This window comes from Drosophila willistoni (assembly GCF_018902025.1).
Source record: "Drosophila willistoni isolate 14030-0811.24 chromosome 2R unlocalized genomic scaffold, UCI_dwil_1.1 Seg167, whole genome shotgun sequence".
Lineage (NCBI taxonomy): Eukaryota > Metazoa > Arthropoda > Insecta > Diptera > Drosophilidae > Drosophila > Drosophila willistoni.
Window position 1 is genome coordinate 19,561,068 of NW_025814050.1, and position 23,656 is coordinate 19,584,723.

The 23,656-nt window shown below is 33.8% G+C and overlaps 1 protein-coding gene across 1 annotated transcript; it reads right to left on the minus strand.

The window, feature by feature from the left end:
- Window positions 1-5,748: 5,748 nt before the first annotated feature.
- On the minus strand, window positions 5,749-21,241 carry LOC6642877 (protein bowel). The gene is made up of 3 exons (XM_002065431.4): window positions 21,124-21,241; window positions 10,896-11,821; window positions 5,749-8,143 (listed from the first exon to the last, which is right to left on the minus strand). The coding sequence occupies exons 2-3, from the start codon at window positions 11,768-11,770 to the stop codon at window positions 6,634-6,636; spliced, it is 2,385 nt and encodes a 794-aa protein (XP_002065467.1). The 5' UTR covers window positions 11,771-11,821; window positions 21,124-21,241; the 3' UTR covers window positions 5,749-6,633.
- Between the last annotated feature and the right edge of the window lie 2,415 nt (window positions 21,242-23,656).

Here is a 23,656-nt window from a genome sequence, read left to right on the forward strand (position 1 = left end):
CCAAAGAAATAACAGGCCCTAAATAAAAACAACACCACGAAGAAAATACAAAAAAAAAACCAATACAAATACCCATACATACAAAGGAACTCCCCCAACCAAAAGTCACACACTCACACACACACACACACTGATAGACTGATTACCCACCGAAGAAAATACCAAAAACCAACAACTGAAAAACACGTCCATACGCAAAGAACCGTTAGTGGCGACTGAAATCCACAACAGTGTGAAAGAGAGGGTTATTACTAATAACCAAAGAGCAATAGGAAGCCACTGAGGGAGAGGGAAAGAGAGAGAGAGCGATACTAGAGAGAGTAAGCTAACGACTGCCAAGCAACGACATGTAAAATGTTTTTTGTTGTTTTGTTGGGGGCTTTTGTAAAATAACTGTAAATGTGCAGGCATTTCATTCATACACAAAACCCAAGAGCACAGAGAGAGAGAGAAAGGGAGAGCGAGAGCAACGCACGCATCGTCAGTCTCTGTTGTTATTGTTTTTGTTTTTGGTAGGTTACGTATGCGTAGTAGATGATGGAGGAAAGCATTATCCCCCCTCCCCCACACACAAACACATTTCCCCATCCTATCTCTCTCTCTCTCCACAAGTTTTTTTGGTTTCTTCTTTTACTTCGTTGTCATTTTCTTAATATGCAAAGCAGCAGCTTTTAGGTGCGGGCGGTGTTCAGGTAAAGTTAAGAAGTATGCGGCAAAGGTGGGCTGGGGGTGGAGTTGGGGTAGATGCATGCGTATCGATAATCTTTGTATCTCTCTCGCTCTCTTTCTCTCCTTCTCTCTGTATGTGACTCAACTGACTGAAATGTGTATGCAAGTCAACGTTGAAATGCATTCAAAATACTCATAAGTTTATTGTCTCCATGGGCCTTTTTATGGGTTTTTTAACTTCAATATCAGACTACGCATATTTTGCCCTTAAAAGTTAAAAGCTAGAACGTTTGCATTTAATCTTTATTTTTGAAACAAAGAAATGAGTAATGCAATGATTAAACTAACATTCTTTAATTTTTTTCTCTGTTCTGCGCATCTCGCAGTTTAACGGTTTTACACTCATTTCCTTCAGATAAACTTTTCAGATATACAGCAATGGCCATAAATTTAGTACTCCTTGTGTAACACAAATTCTAAATGGTTAAAAAAGATAGACTAATCTTTTGTCTTTAAAAATTGTTTAAGAATCGAATAGAATCTTTCACATGATTCTAATCAAAATAGGGTTTGGATAATTCTTATATAAATTAGCACAGAAACAAAACTTCCACTAGATCACTTTCGTTAAAGTAGTATTCTACCTACAAATTTTTTCACATAAAACTAACTAATTGTAACAGCTACTTTTAGAATTACTGGTATGACCAGATTTATAGATGTGAGCCTTAAGATTTTAAAAATGTTCACATAAAAGTAATACGACAAGTTCTACAATCATGAAACTGAATCTCAAAGATTTGTCAAACTATTATGTAGTAAAATATATATATAATTGTAATTTTTTCTTGTTTTCTGTACTTTAATTTCTTTTCTTTTGTATTTTAATCATAATATTCTTAATTTATTCATAAATGCTTTGCTATCTTTCTCTGGAAAATGAAAATCACAAAATCACAAAGGCACTGTAGCTAAGTTAACCTATACAGAATCATTATGGAACATTGTACTACAACTTTTCTTAAATGCATTTCTATACATATGAAGTTACCGTAGACTTTATAAAATATATACATAGTCTCAATAATAAGTTTATGTTATCATTAAGCTTAAAGTTCACCTATGAATTATATAAAATTAACTACTTAAAAATTGAAAATTCTTCTATTTGGCTAGCAGAGAAAATTTTAAGGTTTGATCGTCTTAGAGCTTTTTATGTTTCCTTCTTAATTCTTCTTTATAGAACCCAAACAATCTATTAAATACTTTTTTATCCAACCGTTAAACAAGTTTTCTTTTTGTTTACAAATATGTATGTATGTATATGTTAGCATTTCTAAATTTTGGAAAATACACCTTTTAAGCTACCATAACATTTATTTCATATTGATTCAGTTAAAGCCTTTCACTTGCAATCAAAACGTGAAAGGTTCTTTGTGAGGTCAAAGCGTTAAATTTGTGGGAATAGGGATTGAGGGCAATTTAACAGTAATTTGGTTATGAACTAGTTTTCATTCTAACTATGTACATAGTTTATATGAGTTCAACAAACTGTTAAACAACTAACAGATAATAAAGCCGAACTTTATAATTGGCCAATTTTAGATAATTTAATAAATTAGTTGGTTCTCTCTCTCTTTCTTTTGTTCTTTCTCCCTTGCTCAATTTTAATTAAATAGCAAGCCGAAAATTAGTCATCTTTCATTGAGATATTTGCCGGCTTTATAACAATTTGCAATAAATTAACTAGAATGAGTAATACAACCCACATACACATACCACCCTCTCTCTCTCTCTGTCTCTCTCTCTCTCTGTCACTCTCTCTCTTCTTCTATTAATGATGCTCTTTGACCAACAAACACATTTGAAACCTGAAGCTTTATCGCCTGGCCAAACGCAAAATACTTTTTCAAGTAGATAACTTTATCTCTAAAATATTTAAAGCCCTGTTAATGCACTTGACTTTGTCTCGGTTTGGTTCTATGGTTCTTAATGATTGATAATATCAATTTCCTTTGAATTGAACGTCATCAATATGTGAGTAACAGAGGAAAGAAAAGGCGCTCTATGCGAACGGAAGTAACACAGGAACACACTGGGAAGTGGCTGGAGGAGAATTGTATGGTAGCCCAACAAGTGCAATGACTGGGACTGCAAAAACAACCATCAACCAACTACCAACTGTCGTTTCAGTTGGTTGACTGCTCCGCAATGCAGTTTGGCCACAAACAAACCAACGAATTTTTTTTTATGTTTGCACAGTTGTTGGCAATTAGAGAGGAAGGCCAAGAAGAGGTAGATAGATATTCCATAAAGTGCAAGAAAGCGTGCAAAAGATCGCTTCAATCTCTGTGATTTATGCATCGTTGGAAATGGAGGAAAGATGCTTCTCCACTTCGTCTTACACTTTTTTATGTTTTGCTTTACTGTTAATCAACAATATCTTCTTGTTCTAATTACAGGTAAATCACTTTTTTGCGCGCTAGATACTTTTTGAGTGTACAACACTCCACTCTCTTTGTTGGTATGAGTGAGTTTGGTAATATGCGTTGCTTTTTGGCCAAGACACACTACTACCAACACAACCTCACTTTTTTCTTCTTTTTCTTCTTTTGTGGCTTTGTTTGCAGAGCTTTTTTCACACACAAAAACACTTTTCACACTATATTTCTTCACTTTTCTAGCTCATTTTCATTGAATTTATGAAAATTTGAAGCGATTTTTGATCAACTTGTTGCGTTTTTATTAAACAAATTGTTGCTTTTTAAGGCGCGGTCAATAAGCGAAGCGATCTCACACACTTACATACATATAGATATATATATACATATATACAAAAGCAGCAGCACCGTTGAGATCAATATTTAATTTTTAGCGCTCACACACGTCTTTTCCGTCGCGTTGTTGTACACCTTCTGAGCGAAGTCGTCGCTCAGTGAGCGCATTGAGCGAGCGTCACTTTTTGTCTTGCCACAAAACAACGTTAAGTTCTGCCAGGTTAAATATGCCATATACAAAGCTTTAGCAAACCGACCATCATGAGTGGGGAGAGAGACAAATGCTCACAATGACAGAGAGCGTGAGAGTTGGAGAACTCAGTTAACTCATTTATGTTTTACCTTGGCCCGAAATGATTGCAGCAGTCATCGCTTAGCTTAGCTTTAGCAGCGTCCAGTTTCTGCCTTATTTTTTGGTAACATTACAATGTTAAATGTAATAACAGGCAGTCAGTTACCTGTTGCATTAACAGTGGTTAAGTAAGAGCTACAGTTTTACAAGAGTTGTAATAGTAGTTTGAACTGGTTTACAGTGACTCTAAGTTGGGTTTGTTAATGAGTTAATGTAAGTTTTCTAAAATATCAAAAAGGCATTTACTTTTTATATTAAATTTAAGACCTTTTTTTGTGGAGAAGTGAGTGCAATTCCAATTTTTCGAAAAAACAAAACAATAAAAGTTTTTCTTTATAGCTTTGGTAATATTGACATTATTAAAATTCAAATGTCGACCGAAATTATTAGCGAATATTTTTCAATTTATATGGCATACTTTTAGGGTGCAAAGGTTTCAGATTTGAAAACTCTGTTAATTCCAGTTCAGATTAACAGTTTTGTGTTAACACACAAAGCGTTTGAATAATTCTCGTTGCATACTTTTCGGCTAAAAATCATAAACAGTTAATTTTAAAACAAATTTTGACTTAACAGAATTCTGTTAATAAATTTTTTAGTACGAGTAAATTGATAATGAAATTATATTACAAATAATTCCTAATAATATCTAATATCTTAGCTGAAAAGATAAAAATTAGTATAAACTCTGAAATGTATATAGCTAGGTTTAAGCAAAATTTATTAAGAAAGAAAAAGGCATTTAATGAAATCTGAAAATTTATCACACATGTGTGTATAGATCATATATTTATTCGTTGTATAAGACCACAATATTAATGAAATGCTGCATAATACCAAATACCATTTCAATACTATTTTATTTTATGAAACTGCTTCATTTAATGTAATGTACAGCATATTATGTTTAAATCGGGATTTTTCCAATGTCTATGTGATATTGCCATGCATTACCAATCCTCACCAAATCCTTATAACACGTTCGTTGCTCTTTAGAAAATTTCTGAATAACACGTACAAAAATTTACAAAGAAGTTTTGGATTTCAGTTTTTAAAAACATTTTAAACAGTTTTCAGAAACATTTCTAAAGTAGTTTTAATACTGCTGACAGTGATCTTCTATAGTGAAACTGATTTTCATGGTAATAGCTTAGAATCTTTGTATCCTAGGCCTAGTTGGCCTATTGGCCAATTTTTATAAAACCTTATAAATGTTTCTGCATTGTGAAGCTCCTAAAGTCATTATAAACTTGTTTTCAAATTTACTTCTTTTTCTTGTGTCCTTTCTGTGCCCAAAGAATTCACGTAAAAGTTTGTATTTTTGCATAAAGCTGTTTAGAAATTCACATTTCATATTTGTCTTTCTGTATGACTGTGTTTTTTGTTATAAAAAACGATTTGGGCAATTCGCAAAGATAATACTTTAGTTAGGCAAATCACGTATGTAGCTCTCTCACTATATATGATATCATCATTGTTTTAAGACCCTTGAAATAAAGGAGAAACTTGGCCTTTTTTATAGTTCCAGCACACACTCACACATCATTTGATGTCATCATCTATGTGATGGAGGAAAAAAAACTTCACTTCACTTCACATCACTCCACTCTACTTTTGATGATGTCTGCTAATTTACGTGGCTTCATTTTTAATTGAAACTTTCTACGTGTTCGAGTGCTTATACTGAGTAAGTTTTGTTGTTGCCTTGGAATTGAATGCGAGGCTCCAATGTTAAATAGGCGTTAACCGCAAAAGATCTATGTGAAACGTGCCTCAAGTCTCTATAAAAAAAAAAATACGAAAAATCTTTAGTTTTTGATTGATGGGCAGTGGGCAAAATGAATGAGTGAGTCAGTTATGAAAAGTTGTTTTTATTTTTTTTTATTATTATTTAATTTTATTTTTAAATATTTATTGCTAAAATATATATATAAGTATATATATTGGAGTTTTGTTAGCTAAAAAAATCATTTAAAATTCAAAAAGGAAGACCATGATGGAATCAATGCGCTAAGTGGTAAAAACTATAAACGAAACTTATCAAACTTACTGAATCTCTTACAAGACTATTAAAAAAGTTTAACTGGAATGTTTTTTTTTTTTGTTTTGTTTTTGTTTTTTGTTGTTTAGTGGTGGTGGGCGTGGAGAGGCCTCCATTATTAGTACATGTTTTGGTAGGCCTGTTTTTTGCCTGCTTCGTATTTTACTTTTACTTTCAATTTTCAACCATTTTATTCCCTCGCAAAATAAATCTTGATTAAGATTATCTTATAAATAGAAAAAAAACTATATGTATACATATATAAATTAAAAGTGGAAACAACAACACTTGGTGCTGGGTAGGCGAAAATGAAAAGTAACTAACCAAAGTAAGTAAGATGATCTAAAAAAGCGGTACTAAATTGATAAGTTTATATATATGTAACTTAACCTAAAAAGGCACTTACAAATGCAGCAACATAGTGTGTTTGTTTTAAGTTTAAAAAGTCCTTAATCCATAGGTTTATTGCCTTGCCTAGACATTGTACTAAAACTGTATAGACTATAAATAGTTTAAGTAACTAAAATTAGATTGTAGTAGATGGCTTAATATCTATATATGTTGGAGTGGTAACAGAAATTATTTTCAAAGAGTACTAAAACTCGTTTTAGATCCAGTTTAAAATGTACTAAAGCATCTAAAAACTGTTTAGATCTTGTTTAAAATGGCTTACAATAAGAAAGTAGTATAAATCCAACAGTTCTAAATGTTCTAAAAAAGTATTTCAACCTCGTAAGTAGATCTTAATCTAAGAATATAGTGTACTAAAAGGTTCTTAAAGTCTATATGCTCGATTAGCGTCGCATAATATCCTCAATGCTAAAGCCCGTACGTCTAGGTGGTGCTGCTACTGCGGGTGGTTGTAGTGGTGGTGCTGGTGGTGCTGCTCCCTGTCCAGGTGGTTCTTTATCCCGTGCACTCGTTTCGGTACTTGACACTGGTTTACCCAATAACTGTCTGGGTGGATGACGTGACATATTCAAAGCATAAATACTTTGATTCTCCATAAAACAACGCTGATTCATCATATCTAGTGTTGAATGCGGTGGTGGGGCGGCTGATGGTGGTGCCGGCTGTGGCAATATTCTCTTACGCATGGGTATGGAACCCAAGAAACTGGGCATGGCCTCGTGTGGCGAATGTAATGGCTGAGGAGATGGTTTTGTGCTACTTTCCGCGCTATTATTGATTATTATTGTTGGCGGTGCTGCTTGCATTGCCGCTGGTGGCTGCGGTGCTGTTGGTGGTGCAGTGGCAGCAGCAATTTTTGATAGATTTAAACTCTTGTGGTGCAGATCGCGTCGTACATGCAACATGGGTAGATAAGGATCACCATTTGGTGGTAAGAGATGTGGATGTGGTTGTGGTGGAGGAGGATGTGAGTGTGCATGTGAATGCGGATGTGCATGCGGGGGTGGTGGCGGTGGTGCTTGTGGTTGCGGCGGCCCATAACGTAAATAGGATGAAGCTGATGACGATGGTGCCATGGGCAAGTCATCTAACGGTCTATCAATATGTGGACGCATTGTATAGGTTTCGCCACCCTCGTGATGACAATGTGTGACACCTTGTCCCTCTTTCTTAGCGCTACTTGAAGTGCTGGCTGTGTGTGAACTGCTTGCACTGCTTTGCCCAGCCTTAAAACGAGCCACTAAAGCCACTTCGGCTTGCTCTTCGGCATCGGCTTCTAGATCCTCATCTTCAGCCAAATCCTCACGTTGATGATATGTGGTAGCTCCCTCATGTGGATCCTCTTCATCGTCATAGTCCTCAAATTCTTCTTCACTATCCTCCTGATCAAATTTAGCATCGCCTGCGGCACCACTTCCATTTGTGGCCTTCCTCTTCAAGTGTCTACGCTCTGCCTCATCTTTCTCCTCGCCGCTGCCGCCAGCAGTTGTCTCATTCAAATTCCTCACCGGCGATTGTCTAGGCGAGTCCACTTCCAGCAACGAATCCTCTTCATCGCCACTCAAATTACGAGCCTCGTCCTCTTCACCCACATCCACGTAGTCCGCCCCATTCACTTCACCGCCCACAGCATGTGTCAGCGCGTGACGCCTCAAGTCGCAGTTGCGGCGAAACACTTTGCCGCAGGATGAACACTCGTAGGGCTTGTGATCGGTGTGGGTTAACAGATGAGTCTTCAAATTGGAACGCTGATTAAAGCTGCGACTGCAAACGGGACATTTGTGCGGTGATTCCTCCATATGCAGGATCTTGTGTACAGCCAATGTGCGTGATTGACAGAAGCCTTTGCCGCATTCTGTACATTTGAATGGCTTTTCCTTCGAGTGAATATACCTAAAAGTAAACAAAACAAAATTATTTATTAATTTAAATTCGATACAAGTTTTTATTAAGTTATTTTGTACGATGTGAACCTCAACTAAGTCGAAGGGTTTGAAAGAGACATCCATGCGAATTAAAGGGCAACAAATTGGCCTAGTCAAATAAGAAGTTATTAGCTGCTTCTTAGGGTCTGTTTTTTTTCTAAAATTTTGTCGGCATCACAACTAATTTATCCTCTAAAAAATTAAAAATAAAAAGAATTATAACATTTTTGGGAAAATCTGACTCTCAAAAAATTTACTTCAAGGTGAAGTGAGATAGCTCAAAAAAAAGGTTTTCTACACGAAATGTCATTTTTGGAGAATCGTGCACCAAAATGGCTGTATCCTAGTCTCATTCCTGTCTAATCATATTGGAAGTGTAAATATTTGTTTAAAAAATATAAACATCAAAACATTTTAATCTTTCTACTGAAAATTTCTAGACATTTTGATAATATGTAAGTGGATAAAAATTCTTTTTAAATTATAATGAACCAAATTAGAAAAATATGTTTTTGTTTCTAAACAATTGAGTAATTTATGAAACTGTTCGAAAATAATTTGTAACAAAGGCCTGGATCTTGCTAATGATAAGTAGTTTTTATGCATTATACTGAGATCATTTTAAAACTAAATAAATAAATTAATAATTTCTTTTAGAAACTTTTCTATTTCTTTTAAACGTTGTATATCATTTGATTTTGGGTAGCATGATAATCTATTTTGAGCATCTACATATTGTGTACTTTAAAAGTCATAGCCATAAAGCCATTTCAATCTGCTAATAACATTTAAGAATAATTGAATATTTCATAAAAGGAAATTAAAAAAATAAATTTCGTATTGGTTTTGACTTTGATTTTTTTGTCATCATTTTTGCTTTCACATTTATAAACGTGTTAAGCAGTGTAGTAAGACTTTAGATAAACGCGATTAAACAATCAAACAAATCGCGCAATTTTTTCTGAAGAAATGTTTAACCATATTAGCTGATTGCGGGGGCGTTGTTTGCCGCCGCTTTTGGGTTAACTGCCAGTTGGTAGCACAACAGTTGACAGTTATCTTCTTGGACTGCATTATCTTCTCTCCTTCTTTTCTCTTTGGTGTGTGTTTGCTGCTGCCTCTGCGCCCCATTCTCAGATAAAGTGCGCTGATATATTTTATGTTTATGGCAGCCATCTTTGAAATGGCATCCACTTGTTGTTGGACAGCCGACAGCAGCAGCAGCAGCAGCAGCAGCAGCCCAAGACCAAGACCAAGCCTCAGCCTCAGCTTCAGCTTCAACATCAGCATCAGCTTTTAGCCTCAGCAGCTGCTGGCCTGGCCTGGCTCATAGACCGAAAAGAAGTTAAAAGAAACCAAAAAAGAAAGAAAAAAAAAAGAGGAAAACTGGTTTTTTGCTTCGTCTGCGTTTTGGGGCTCGAGATTCTTCTCCCATATACTTTGCCTTCTTATATATATTTTTTTTTCTTCGATATTTTTTTTTTCTGTATGCTGGTCTAAAGCAAAATTAGCCCCGCGGCAAAGCAAACAAACGACAAATGGACCGAAACCGAACGATCAAAAGACAGAATGCGCTGGACCTGGGACAGTCTTTCAGTCAGTCTACCCTCCGCCCCCCTCTTTCCCTCAACGCTCTTATCCCCTCCACATCATCATCATCGTCATCATCATTGTTGTTGTTGTTGTTGTTGCTATTGAAGTAAACCAAACAAAGTTAATTAACTTTGTTGTTGTGGTGGTGACTCTACGTCAAGTGCTGTACTCTACATTTCAGGCATAAGAGGTTTTTGGGGTATTGTGATTTTTTTTTTCTTTGCTCCATCTCGAAGGCTGATTTTGATTGATGTGGGATTTAAGTAGAAATCCGACGAGACAACAAAACAAAATTTGGCTTTTTGTGGTCTAGGGAAACGAAGTTCTCTTTTAAAAAATTAGCTAAAATTAAAGCTATTGTTTTTATGTTTAGCGCCAGAAAATTAAGTGGAAACCAGAATCACAACTCTTATGTTTCTTATGAGAAACTTTTAAAATTTTAAGGCCTGAAACTAAGCTACTAAAAGGCGTTAACTATTCTTTAGAGATTACATCTAGTTGGAAGCCTTTTAAAATTTCATTTTTTAAACATTTTTCGTACAAAAACCTATAAATTTATTATTTTAAGCATATGCACTCAAAAAAAGATCCCTTTAAATAAATTGTATTTTTCTAAAAACAATTTTTAAAGTTGTTTTATTTTTATCTCTTATAAAAAAGCTTCGATTAAATTTTAGAAAATATAGTTAAGAAGTCTATGTAAGAATTTCAGGCTAATCGTTCTATACAAATCCTGATCAACGACTTTCATAAAGCAGTTTTGAGATAAACAAAGATTAAAGTTTCAAAAACTTTCAAGTGGATCTAAAAAACTGTTTGATGTACTTTAAATTATGAATTCAATGAAAAACCCTAATGAACTTGTGTTATATTTTTGAACCCGACTACCATTTTTTTTTTAATTTTCAAATGAGAAGATATATTTATTTGAAGATAAATTGTTAGTAACTTATTTGAGGATAGAGTATGAAAACAGAAGATGTTCGCATTGAGTAAATCTCAGGGTTCTTGCCTTTGCTTAATGCATCGTTCTTTTGAGACTTGAGGCAAGCCAGCAATTACTGGTCTGCTGACACGCCCCCTTTCCCTCTTCTCTCACACACACACACACACACGCATGCACTCACCTGTGGTCTCTCAAGTGATCCTGACGTCGAAATGCCTTGCCGCAAATATCACAGGAATATGGTCGTTCATCTGTATGTGTGCGTTCGTGTATTAGCAGATTGTAAGATTTAGTGAACTGCCGATTACAAAATTTGCAAATGAACTGTTTCTTGGGGCGAGATGCACGACCAGGTGCCCGCAATAGACGGCGATCCAGGCCAGCGGGATGCAAACCGCCAACTGGTCCGAGGCCAGGTGGGAAAAGAGCCGCCGCTGCAGCCGCGGCAGCAGCAGATCCTGGAAAGGCAAAACTCCCAGCCGCTGTAGGCGATGGTCCAGGACCCGTTAAATATGGCGGTGGCGGGGGTGGAGCATAGAGAACACCAGGCGGTGGGCCACCCGGTGGCCCACCTGGTCCTCCGCGACTTAACATGGCAGCGGCGGCGGCTGCCTCGCGTAATGCCAATTCCTTGCGTTTATCCGCCATCATGGCAATTATTTCGTAATTCGAATTGCTGCCTCCTGCTCGCACTTTGGCGGGCAGTACAGGAACAAAGGCAGAGATCTCTCGATGATGTGGTGGCGGCGGTCCTGCAGCCAAATGCTGCTGATAGGCCAATTGTGTTTCGTAGGCAGCCGCTGCTGCCGAGATCCGGCTAGCCGATGAGTTTCGCGAGTCACCAGCATTACCCTCGCCAGAGGATGCTCCACTGCCACCACCTGATCCTGCTCCTGATCCGCCATTGCCACCGCTAGAAACGTTTGAAGCGGCTGCAGCAGCAGCTGCTGCCACCGTGGACATGAACTGATCCATGCGTGAGGTGCGCAACATGGGAATGGCTCCACCTCCTCCTCCACCGCCACCCAAATCGCTGGATGAGCTTTCCGTGGGCATTTTTTTTGTTTTTTCAAAAGAGGCGCAGATGTATTTCACATTCCGCTAGACCTAAAAAGAGAAAGAGACAGAGAAGAGAAGGGTTAGAAATGGAAGGGGCAAATGTTTTAATAACAATTATTATATGATGAGTTTATCTTAATTACTCTGCAAAGTACCATAAACGGAAATATTTTTCCACCTCTAGTCTTTACAACACTCTGAAGAGCTAAGAGGTATCGTAGGGTATCATAGACACTCAAGAAAGAAAATTTCCAGTAGAAAAGTCAATTCAATTACAAGTGGAAATTTCTTAGAATTTGTTTCTTTCAACTACTTAAGAAAATAGTTTTTGTTTTTTTAAATTTTTTAAAATTCTTATATTTTTTCTCGTTTCAGTTGGATATATTAAAGATTTGATAAAGGTAAGTTCCAAACTCAATAATTTTTCTTTTTATTAACGGAATTTAGCTTATCGAAATTTAATTTTCTAAACTTTACTTAATAAATGATTAAAAATCAAACCTAGTTAAGTAATTGCAATGCACGATGTTTAAGATTTATCGTTACCCGATAAATCGAAAATCTCTATAAACCTAAAAAAAACAACCTGGAAGAGTTTCTTGAAAATTGAAAATACATAGAATGATTATATAAAAGGTTTATCTACAATTTCAAATTGCCAATGTTAATTTTTAGTTTATAAGTAATCGCAAATTGACACAAATTTGAATTTAAATTTGAAAATTATTCAGTGGAAGAAATGTTAGACAAAATACGTCATCTTTTACTTTTAATGAAAGATTTCTTTAGTTTCATTTATTAATTACTTTAATCCGTGGCGAATCCTCAGGGGAATCCGCCACAGACTTTAGTTTGGTTGGGGTTTCTCATACCTGTGGTTAGGATTTTCGATAAAAGTTATACATTTTTTTTTTACAATATTCAATTTTGAACTCCAAAGTGTTTTCAGGAAATTCAGTTGATTTTGTGTATATAGAACATTTAACAGGGTCTTAATGTAAATAGTGATTAAAATTAATATTTAACCAAAAACAAATCCTTTGAAGAAGTTTATGATCTGTTGCTTTACTTTTTTATGTTTTATTCTTTGACAGAAGTGCTAATTTTTTTATAGTTTAACCTGATTAAGAGCTATCCGCTATATTCAAGTTATCATTTTAATTAAATAAATAAATCCAAAATATGTTTAAAGTCCCTTTTTTTGACTTATATATATTACATTCTCTACATCTTTCTATAGGGTATAAACTAGATTGTTCTTTAGTAAATATCTTTACTTGTATGAATTTTGTTTATCAGTAACAACGGCGGCAAAAAAGAAGGAAAAAAAATGAAATATACGAAACGTTTGCGGTATCGGCGAGTGAAACTAAACTGAGAAAAAAAACGAGTCGTAGTGCTGCCTGCTGCTGTTGTCGTTGCTGCTGCTGTTGCTGTTACTGCCAGGTTAGATAAGATTGTGTGTCCAAAAAAATAAAAAAAAAAAACCTGACTATGAACTGGCACTGGCACACAGTAGTACCGATATAAACACACACACAGATACACACACACACAGATGCAACTGGGGAAATAGTCGAGGAACGACAAAGGCCCAGGCAAGGCACTGGCAGGCCGGCAGAGTCACTACTGATCAGCCAGCCAAGTTGCCGTCGCGCTTTTGGTAAATGACGCTGACTGAAACTCGAACGACTGCTTACTGGATTTACGCAACAGGAGCAGCAGGCAAAAGTCGCATTTCTCTCGAGATTGACTGACTCTCTGCGCATCAAAACGTGATCATCACGATGGTAACAAAAATATACTGCCTGATTCTCATGATCAGCTTTGATGACGTTGATAAAACGTCGTTTCGAATTTATAACCAGTTAAGCAAAAATTATTACTTAGTCTCCATTATTACCGTGTCTCTTCCAATGACAATATTTTCGCTTATCATTTGCTAGACAAAAAAAACAAAAAACAAAAAACTTCTTGCTACATCATCTTGCTTTTGGGGTCTTAAAAGGTCTTTCATTCTCCTCAAGCCCCCCCGCTCTCCCCACATTGTGCACCGTTCTTCTTATTATTATTATGATATTTCAGAAGCGGATTTATCTTTAGAAATGATTTCTTTTTCATTTTTAGGCTGCGTGCCCGCTGTCAGATTAGATATGTAGAAGGTTGACTAAACAGAATGATATACAATCATGTGTAACTAAAAAATATATGTATACAATTTTCTAGACTTCAAAAAAACCAAGTCAAGGGAGTATAATATATTGTAATGTATAATAGGTTTAGTTTTGGGAAGCTCTTATAATGCTTTTGTCTAGAGATTTACTTAACAAAATTAATGCAAAGAATGTGTTATGTCTGATTTATACATAAAAAGCAAAGTAATCCCTTTGGTTAAGGCTTTCACCATTTAAATAAGTTTTTTTTTCTCATCAGTTACTTAATATTGCGATGACAGTATGTTTTTTTTGAATATATTATTAAATTTTTAAACTGTTTTATGTTAATATTTCTGTTTTAATATTTGTAAATTAAGTATAGATCATGCAGGTTAGATAATTGACTCATTATAGTATATAGTATTAAGTATAATTGTGATCATGTTTATTTAAAATTATTTTTTAGCCTTTTGAGAACTTCTTTAAAAGTAAGGAGACTGATGAAATATTTAATTTGAATTTTATATTAAATACCTAAAATATTTAGGACCATGGTAATCTAAATCATCGTCCCTTATATAGGTAAAGCAAATCTTAATAGGGCTGAGAAATAATATTTTCACTGACGTCAAAGGAATACTTTACAAATTTTCTTGATAGTTTAGTTAAGTAGTTAAATTTAAATTAAGTGTTAAATTTATATTGAGTCATTAACTTTTCTTAAAAACTTAAGTAATTAAATTCATTTGCTAAATATTGTGCATTTTACAACTATTTTTTCATAGTAAAATTCCTATAACTATATGTCAGCGATAATTTGCATGGTTATCTAAGCCCTAAACACTTGATTAATCTTATCTTAATCGCTCCCATATCATACATATTTAGTAATTGCTTGGGTCTATATTAGAATTAGTTAGAATTAGTAATGAGATTATAATTCAATAATCCCCAAATGGGGTTTTTTTTTCTCCCCTTCCCTTTTTTTAGGTTTATGACTATCTGGCTGGAGATATTATGTTATCTCTCTCTCTCTCTCTCTCTCTCTCTTTCTTTCTCACTGTTTCTCTATTTATACAATGTATGTAGCAACAATTGAACGTTCATTATCTTTTCTGAAACATCGGCACTTTTGAAAACAAAAAAAAAAAAAAGTCCAAAGCCAAATAAGAAAAACAAATAAAAATTAATGTAAATAATGGACAAACGGCACGTAGACGACGTAGCGTCTGACTCTCTCACTCACTCTTTCTATAGAGAGGAGAGGCAGAGCCCAAAGGCTTAAGGTTGTGTATGTGTGTGTGCGAGTGTGTGTACATATAATAAAAATGGGAAAAATATAAAACCCAACCACGCCAGAGCCCTACTCAGACAAACCCAGACTACTACTGGCTGAAAGATATCGAGGAGCAATTTGGCTGCCAGTTTTTAGTTTTTCTCCTTCTCCTACTTCTTCTCCTCTCACTCTCTCTATATGTATCTGTCTTTCTCACTTTTTTTTTTTTTTGTCTCCTACTCTTGCATTTTTGTGTAAACACACACCGAACCTAAAGTGAAAAGGTTCAGAGTGTTGATAAAAAATTGTTCCCTAAGTGCTAATTTATGAAAACGACTAGAATGATACTCTTTAAAAGAGTTCTTGCCTATTTTTGTTCTTTAGAAATGGAATAATATAAATTTAGGTTTTAGTCTCTAATGAGCCAGTTCATTTTTTCGAACGGCGCATTCGAATATCGTTTGCTTCGAATGGTCCTTAAATGGAAACACTTCTGTCTAATTTGAATATTTTTCTCAAATATTTCTAGCAATTTTCTTAAGATATTTTTTAAAGGAAGAATTTTTTAGTTTATACTATTTAATATAACATTTTATTTCTTTTCTTTTGTATTAAAATTTTGAATTTTTGTGTAGGAGAAAATTGTAGAAATTAAAAAAAGTAGAAGTGAGTACCAAAAATAATTTTGAAATTTTTTAAAAATATTTGTATTGTATTTTTTAAAATTTAAATATTTTGCGCAGTTTTATTTTGTTTTGTTTTGATTTTAATTTTGAACGCTGTTTTTGAAAAGAAAAATCGTCAAGAATGTTAAGTTATGAAAATTTTCATTTTTCTTTTTTAATTTTTTAATGAAATATTTTCTCTTTTCCTGTTTTGTTTTTGTTTTCGTGGAAAGGGAATATATAGAAATATAAAATTAAAAAGATAATACCAAAAATAATGGAAAATATCATATATTGTTAGGAATCAAGGGAGAGACATGATTAGTACTCTCTCTTTCTATAAGATATTGCCTTGAAAAAATGAACAACCAGGCTTAAATATTTTCCAAATAGTTTGTTACATACTAACTGTGATATTCGTTTTACATCAGTTACAACTACAGGGTATAAAGGGAGAAAAAAACAAAAATAAAACCAAGAAAGATATACAAACACCAAGCGAAAAGTTGTCCCTGTCCGTTGATGGACCTAAAGATGAAAATGTCCAACAAACAAACAGAAGAAGAAGAAGAAGATAGTTTGAAAAGAGAAAAAAGGGTCGATCTTTCGTTTTTCTCTACTTCTTTCAACTTAATCCCTTCGGGATACTTCATTTTAAAGATCTTTTGAGCGTGTGTGTGTGTGTGTAAGAGCGAAAGAGAGAGAAAGGGCGATACGCTAGGCTAATAATCAGAAATCGAGAGACTTATAATTATAGTCCAGAACAAGACTAAAAAAAATATAAACCCTTTCGGGTAGAGATTATAGTCAAAGCTATTAAAAAATCTAGCTTGATCATTGCTTGCTTTGGAGACGAGAAAGAAAAACCAGTTCCAGTTGCCGGAGCTGTGGCTAGCTGCTCCTTCCACCTCCTTTCATGGCTTATAATTTTCTTGATTAATATCCCAAGAGAGATTTACACCGTTTGCCGAGGAGGGCCCAAGTGAAGTTGCAGTTGATGGTAGATCCATTAATTTTTTTCCCTTGAAAGAGCTTTGCTAACTTTTTCTTCTCTCTTTCTGTCTTTCCAAAAGGGGTTTAATGAAGTTTTATGTTGCCTTCAAATTGAAAATCATTTTTTATGCTTTACAAAAATTTACGAGCCACAGGATTAACACATAACTGATTTCAATCTGAAGATCGATCAAGTCCTATATAAGTATATGCATAGTAGAATTTATGATTATTACTTAATTCCCAAAACACATTTCACATGCTAATCTCTCTCTCTCTCTGTCTCGTTGCGACCTTTTTCAGTTCTTTTCTTGTTTTCTTAGTATATTCTGTTACTAATCCGTCTCTTGTTGTTGAATCTCAGTTGGGTTTTTCAGTTTTCTATGAGGAAGATTTTCTCTTTATTTTCCTAAGAGGCATTATTCTATTCTCTGCAGTTTCTTTAGATTTTTCCAAATCACCAAAGAGTCAAGTGTGTCTATTGTAATATTAAATGACTTCATACTTTGCGAAATTATGTTCTCAAATGGCAAATAAAATGATTAAAATTAGTTTGTATATTTAAATCTCTCTAGACTTTGACCAAAAATCAACGTTTGCATTAAAATATTGATTTTAAAATATTTATATTCCCAAAAAAGTGTGCTTAATAAATTATTCCAAAAGAAAAAATTTTTTTTTTCAAGAAATTACATGAAATTTACAATTTTGCATAAATCTCTCAATAATGATAATAACAACATAAAAAAAAAAAAAAAATTAACAATTCAATAAATATTAATGAGAAATCTTTCAAAATTCAATTAATAAACAATTATATCTAAAATTAAAATCATATAAAATAAGCAACAAAGTCAAAGTAACACAAAGTAACAATAAAAAGAAATAAACAAGAATTAAAAATTAAATCGTGCATTTAAGTAGAAAAGAAAGAACTATATTATATTTAAGTTTATTAAATTAACAAATGATTGTTGATTTCTGGTAGATCTCACATTAATTGTTAATACTCTAATTGAACTCACACAAGTTTGCATTACTAATTAAATATTTTTCAATTACACTGAAAAAATTATGAAATGAAAGAGCTAAGTAAAAAATTTTCATAGAAAAATATGACGCGAAAATTTTTAATTAAAAAATGTCCATAGAAATAACATATATGCAATGTCTTAATAAACTTTAATAAAATATTAATTCATATTGGTTTCCCAAATAGAAACAAGACCAGCAAAGATACAAGAAAAAGACCTGTTAAGCGGTTAAAAAATCAGATAAACTTACTTTCGAGTTAGTTTCCAATTTCTGCATATTAAAATCTTGGACTCAAACTTCAGCCTATGACTAAAGGAATTCCCCATGCCAAAGATCTAAAATTTATACACAACAAAATATTGATTAAATCTTTCGCTTTCAATAAATATGCAAAAATCTATTCTTAAGATTTCGATTTGAATATATTCATATTGTTTAAGGCCTAAAGCATACGCAGAATCTACACACAAATTGATTAGAAACATTCAACAGAATATGAATAAAAGAAAGAAATCAAATAAATTTAAATGACAAACCCTAAAAAAATATATAAAACTAACAAAACACGTGCCAAAAAGGCGGGGCTAACAAAAAATAGAAAAATAAAAAACTAAACTAACAACTTTGAAATAAAATCAAAATAAAATGCCTTATATAGACGGCAATAACAATCAATTGTTTAACCATTGTTTCTTTCCAATTTATATACTTATATATAAATACATACATATATTTGTATTATTGTCTTTTACGATATTCAATTAATTTCAAATTGAAAGACCAAATTTCAGACGGTTTCCCCATAAGTATAAAATTTTTTATGGTTTTCCATTCTTATGTTAAAATTTCAAGTTGAAAATGAAAATAAAAAACAGAGCGCGGGAGGCAAAAAAACGATGCTTGAAAAGAAATCAAAAGAAAACTGAAGCAAGATCTAGATGACGATGATGATGATGATCATCGTGATCATCATGATCTTAACCACAGAAGCTTGCGGCAATTTTTGTTGTGTTGTAGTGAGTTTGCCTCACGTTCTGAACAATTAAAGGCACAACGAAGCAACGCCAAAGCAAACCCCAAACCCCAAACCCAAAGCAACAACCGGATTCAAATTGAGCACGACGAGAGCCGCCGTCGCAGCCACCGCCACAGTGGAGAGCCACAAAAGCTAAACCACTGACTGGCCACTGGCAAGTGAACTGGTTTACGAAACAGCAAAATGGAAAAATAAAAAAAAAACCGAGATGGAAAAAAAAGCATTCCAAACGAAGGTTTTTTCTGTTTTCTTCTTGGCGAGCGCCAGTCAGCCATCCAGTCAGCCAGTTCTCCCCAGCTCCGGTGAGCTCTGAGCTCCCAATTTTCAACTCCAACTCTCCAGCTCCAACTCCAAGTCCGCGCTGCGGCACCACACTGAGTTCGGTGGCAATGACAGTGGCACATGCAGCAGTTGTAGTGGAAGCCGCCACCACGAAAAACGAAAAAAAAAACCGCCAAGCAGCCTCCCAATGTTTTTTTTTCTATACATATATATGTATATATTTTGTGTAGTGGAAAAAAATCATAAAAACTGGTTTTCTTTGGGGGCCACTCGTTGGGGTCTCCCTCTCTCTCTCTCTCTTTACCGTTCTCGCTCATACTCTCACTACTCGTTGCGAGATGGTCAACTCGTTAGGGCTTTTGGCAAGGTAAATTTAAACCTAGTCCTAAAATGTACTAAAATATTTCAATAAATCTTAATAAACAACTATAGAGAACTAAATTTCAATAATCAAAATTCAAATAGGATTGATTTTCGAAGATAAACCTTTTAATTTTATTTGGTTTAACTGAATAGTTTAGCTTTTTAGTTATAAACGATTCTCATTGACTTTTCTCTTAATGGATTAAGTTACCAAGAGTGAAATCTATTATTTAACCATGAACAGTGGTAGAGATTGAAACTTTTTGAAAAACTTAGTAAATAACAGAAAACATTAACATTTAGAGTTCTTTTAGAAAGCAATGAACCTAAGAATTTATTAATATCGAACTAATTTTTTTTCGAATTACCTAAATTATTTAAAAATGTACATATAACTGAGGATACCAAGTTATGCTATGGTTCTGTACAAAAAGTACTTTAAGTTTTCCCAAGAACCCCGAAAAATAAGGCTCAAATTTAGTAATCTACATATATTAATTTTAAAAGTTTTCTTTCTAGTTTAAAAGAAATGTGTTTAAATGATATGGGATTTAAAATTTATGATCTTTATTTAACATTCAAAGAATAAGATTGTCTGGGATTCAAAATTAGTAATCTTTATTTAATTTTCAAAAGAATTATCGAAATTTACTTAAGAATTGATTACCACGATGAAAATTAAACCATACATTATTAAATTGAATTATTACAAATAAAGTCATAGTCACTTTATAATATTATATCTTATTTAAATCAAGAAATTGTATTATTAAAAGACGGAAATCCATTTATACTGAGATTAAATTTTGATTTTTAAACACGTGGAAACCTTTTTATCAGTTTTTTATTTTGATGAAATATAAATTATTTTTATCATATTATTATTAAATCATATTATAAAGTGTAAATGATTTTATTTATTTATTTAGGTTCAAAAATCCATTTATACTGAGGTTTAATTTAGATTTTTGAACAAGTGAAAACCTGTCGAATACGATTCTAAACGACTTATTAACTTTGTTAACTCATTTCCAAAAAATTTCAGTTGAAATTATATTATTTTTTATCTTTTTCTGTTCTTTGTTCATTTCTATTTTTAGATACATTTTGTTGATCTTGAAGTAAATTATAATTTTTCATATCTCATTTTGTTTCTATCTATGTATATATCTCTTAACAAAAAGTGAATTTTTATGTGATTCAATGTCTTATTTACTCAACAATCTTTTAGCTGGGTTTAAGTATTTTTGATTTCTTAAATTATACTCAAATTTCTACTTAATCTTATATTTGAATGTTTACAGAGGATAGATTAAAAAAGGAACTTAGTTTATTTACTTGCATCTTTTTGCTTTAATAAATTCTATACATATTTCAACTCGAAAATTCTCAAATTTCTTCAAGTGTATTCAACGAAAATATTTTTGCTTAGTCGAAGTTTCGTAGCCGGGCGGAATTTTTTCGCCTCTTTTTTTTCTTGTTAATTTTTTGTTTTTGGTTTCGTTTATCATAGTGGGCGTGGTCATCATGTTTTGGTATCTTACCTGTAGCAATTTGATTAGCCTGGGGCTAAATGTGATTTGAGATTGTATCCAAAAATTTGAAGAGCAGTTACGATGATGTTTTTTTCTTTTATTTTCTTTTCCTAATTGTGTTTTTTGGATTTCACTTTAATAATTTTTCAAATCTCCAAGATTCTTTCTAGAAAATTGAAATTCATAGATAATTTTGTAATTAGAACATGGCAAAAATATAATTTTCTTTTCACACACAAACACAGATACACAAGAAACGCACGAAAAATATTTTTTATGTTTAGGTTTTTTTTTTGTTTTTTTCTTGAGATACAATCACTGCCAGCGGGTTTTGGGGGAGCAGCAGCAGCAGCCGTTGCTACCACAGAAACCACGTAGTAGGAAAAAAAACCAGTCAACGAACGTCGTCGAACATACCGAACGAAAGCCAACCAGGCCGAGCGATCAACAGCCAACAAAGCCAACGAACCGAGAAGAGGAGAGAGATACGGCAGCTGAAATGTGTTTTTCTACATTTTGTTTGAAATAGGAGCTGAAGCCAGTGCAGCTACCAATTCGCTCCTCAAGTAGTCCCCAAACTCTTCCCACACACAACGTCGCGGCGTTGCACCGCGCGCGCACGCTTACAATTTTTAGCTGGGGCTTGCAACAAGTTCACTTACTCACACACACATGGACAGAGTCCCCCTTACTATACACAAACACACACCGACACACACTCATACACAGAAGGAGAAGGTTTTTTTGCACTTACACATACACAATTCTTTAGAAGTTTTATCGAGCAATATTCCGCGCGCAGGTGTTTTAGGTACGATCAACAGTTGAAGACTAACTGAAAACCCATCGAGAGAGAACCTTCGAGAGAGAGAGAGAGCAAATAAGAGGTAACGAGTAGATATTTAGCGAGAGTTTTGTCTCTCCTTGGTCAATACGAACGACCGAAGCAACCAGCCGATGATGGTTAACAAAAACAAAAACCAGCCAAGTAAGTGTAAACCAAAAATCCAACCGACCGCCAGTCAGTCGCACGCTGCGGGACAGCGGGACAGAAGATTATACGGAACGTACATACATATCTTTCTATATGTATGTATATATGTACGTCTACCCAGAGAGACTGAGTGAGGGATAGAGAGAGAACGAGACGAGAGACGAGTTATTGTCAGTTAGAGCGCTACCTGTTTACCGACTGACGACTGCTTACTGTTTTTTTTTTCGTCCCCCCTTCTTTTGTTTTTTTTTTTTTTTTCTGTATTATTCACAGAGGGTAGACGGTAGAGAAACTGAATACTACCGAACGCCTTTTTCCTCGCCCAAACAGACACACACAATGTGGGGGAGTAACTGCGGTAGTTCTTTGGGCCAGTTGACGAAACACTGAAGGGGTTGCATTTAATGAGAAACTGAAATATGATCGTTACGCCATGTTGAATGAAGTTATTACAAATTGCAGGAAATTGAAGACTTACGAATACCAAAGTATGCTAAATGAGTGTACTTAAGTTACAAAAGTTGTCTCTATCAGATCTGAAATAGACATATAACCATAAATTATAAATATCTTGATGATATAGTTAATAATGTCAAAAATAACATTACTAAAAGTTCATAATTAAGGTGAATGTAATTTATATCTTATATTTTAGCACTTGAATTCCTACGTTCGAATCGATTTTTGAAAATGTTTTGTCTTATTAAACTTGACTAAATATTAAATCTACGATTTCTTGGTCAATAATCAGAAAATACGTTATAATCGAATATTACTGTGATTTACATCTGTTACTTTGTAAAGCTTAAAAATGTCGTATCTGAGACTACAAGCTTCAACTTTATCATGGACAGATCCAAGGAAGAAGTCCTGTGGGTATTCAAAATTACTGAAATTACTTAGCCAAAAATTATATTTTTTTATTGAACATCTTTTTCGATCCGTCCATTAACTATATACATACATGCCTACATATTAGATATGCATCTATAATTTATCGTATGTACATATATTGTTTTTTTGGGTTATCTGAAACAGAGCTTTACATATCGTATATATTGGTTTAAATTGCAATTAACATAATCTTAGACAGTTTCAACAGTTTGACAGTTTCTTTTGCAATTGTCAAAGTATTAGGCCATAAAGTAAGATACCAAAGGGTCTTATTCTTATGATATCTAGGTCTAGATCGAGGTCTCGATCATTAGAAGTATATGTTATATATCGTCCGTCCTATTTTGGCGGAGATATCTATGCGTGAGAATGAAAAACGTATTACAAATCGTATATGGATCCATATGTATCTCGATTATTATTCATGGGGGAGCAGCAGCAGGCTGAAAATCGAGCACAGTAGTAGAAATTGCATTTGAATATTATGACATCTTGGCCTGAAACTAGTAATAACAAACCATTTAAATGTTATAACATCTAGGCAAAGATCCGAGCTTATTGCTAAAGATTTCAACTTACATATTTCTAGCCCAAGTACTAAGCAATACATGTTTAAACTACGAGTGAGTCAAATTTTCTCAACCAACTTCTTAG

Bases quoted from the DNA above. Each gene is read 5' to 3' on its own strand.
- LOC6642877 (XM_002065431.4), bottom strand. From the start codon at position 11,770: ATGCCCACGGAAAGCTCATCCAGCGATTTGGGTGGCGGTGGAGGAGGA. The intron at 8,144-10,895 runs GTGAGTGCATGC...GTTTACTTTTAG, and splicing joins GATCACTTGAGAGACCACAG to GTATATTCACTCGAAGGAAA.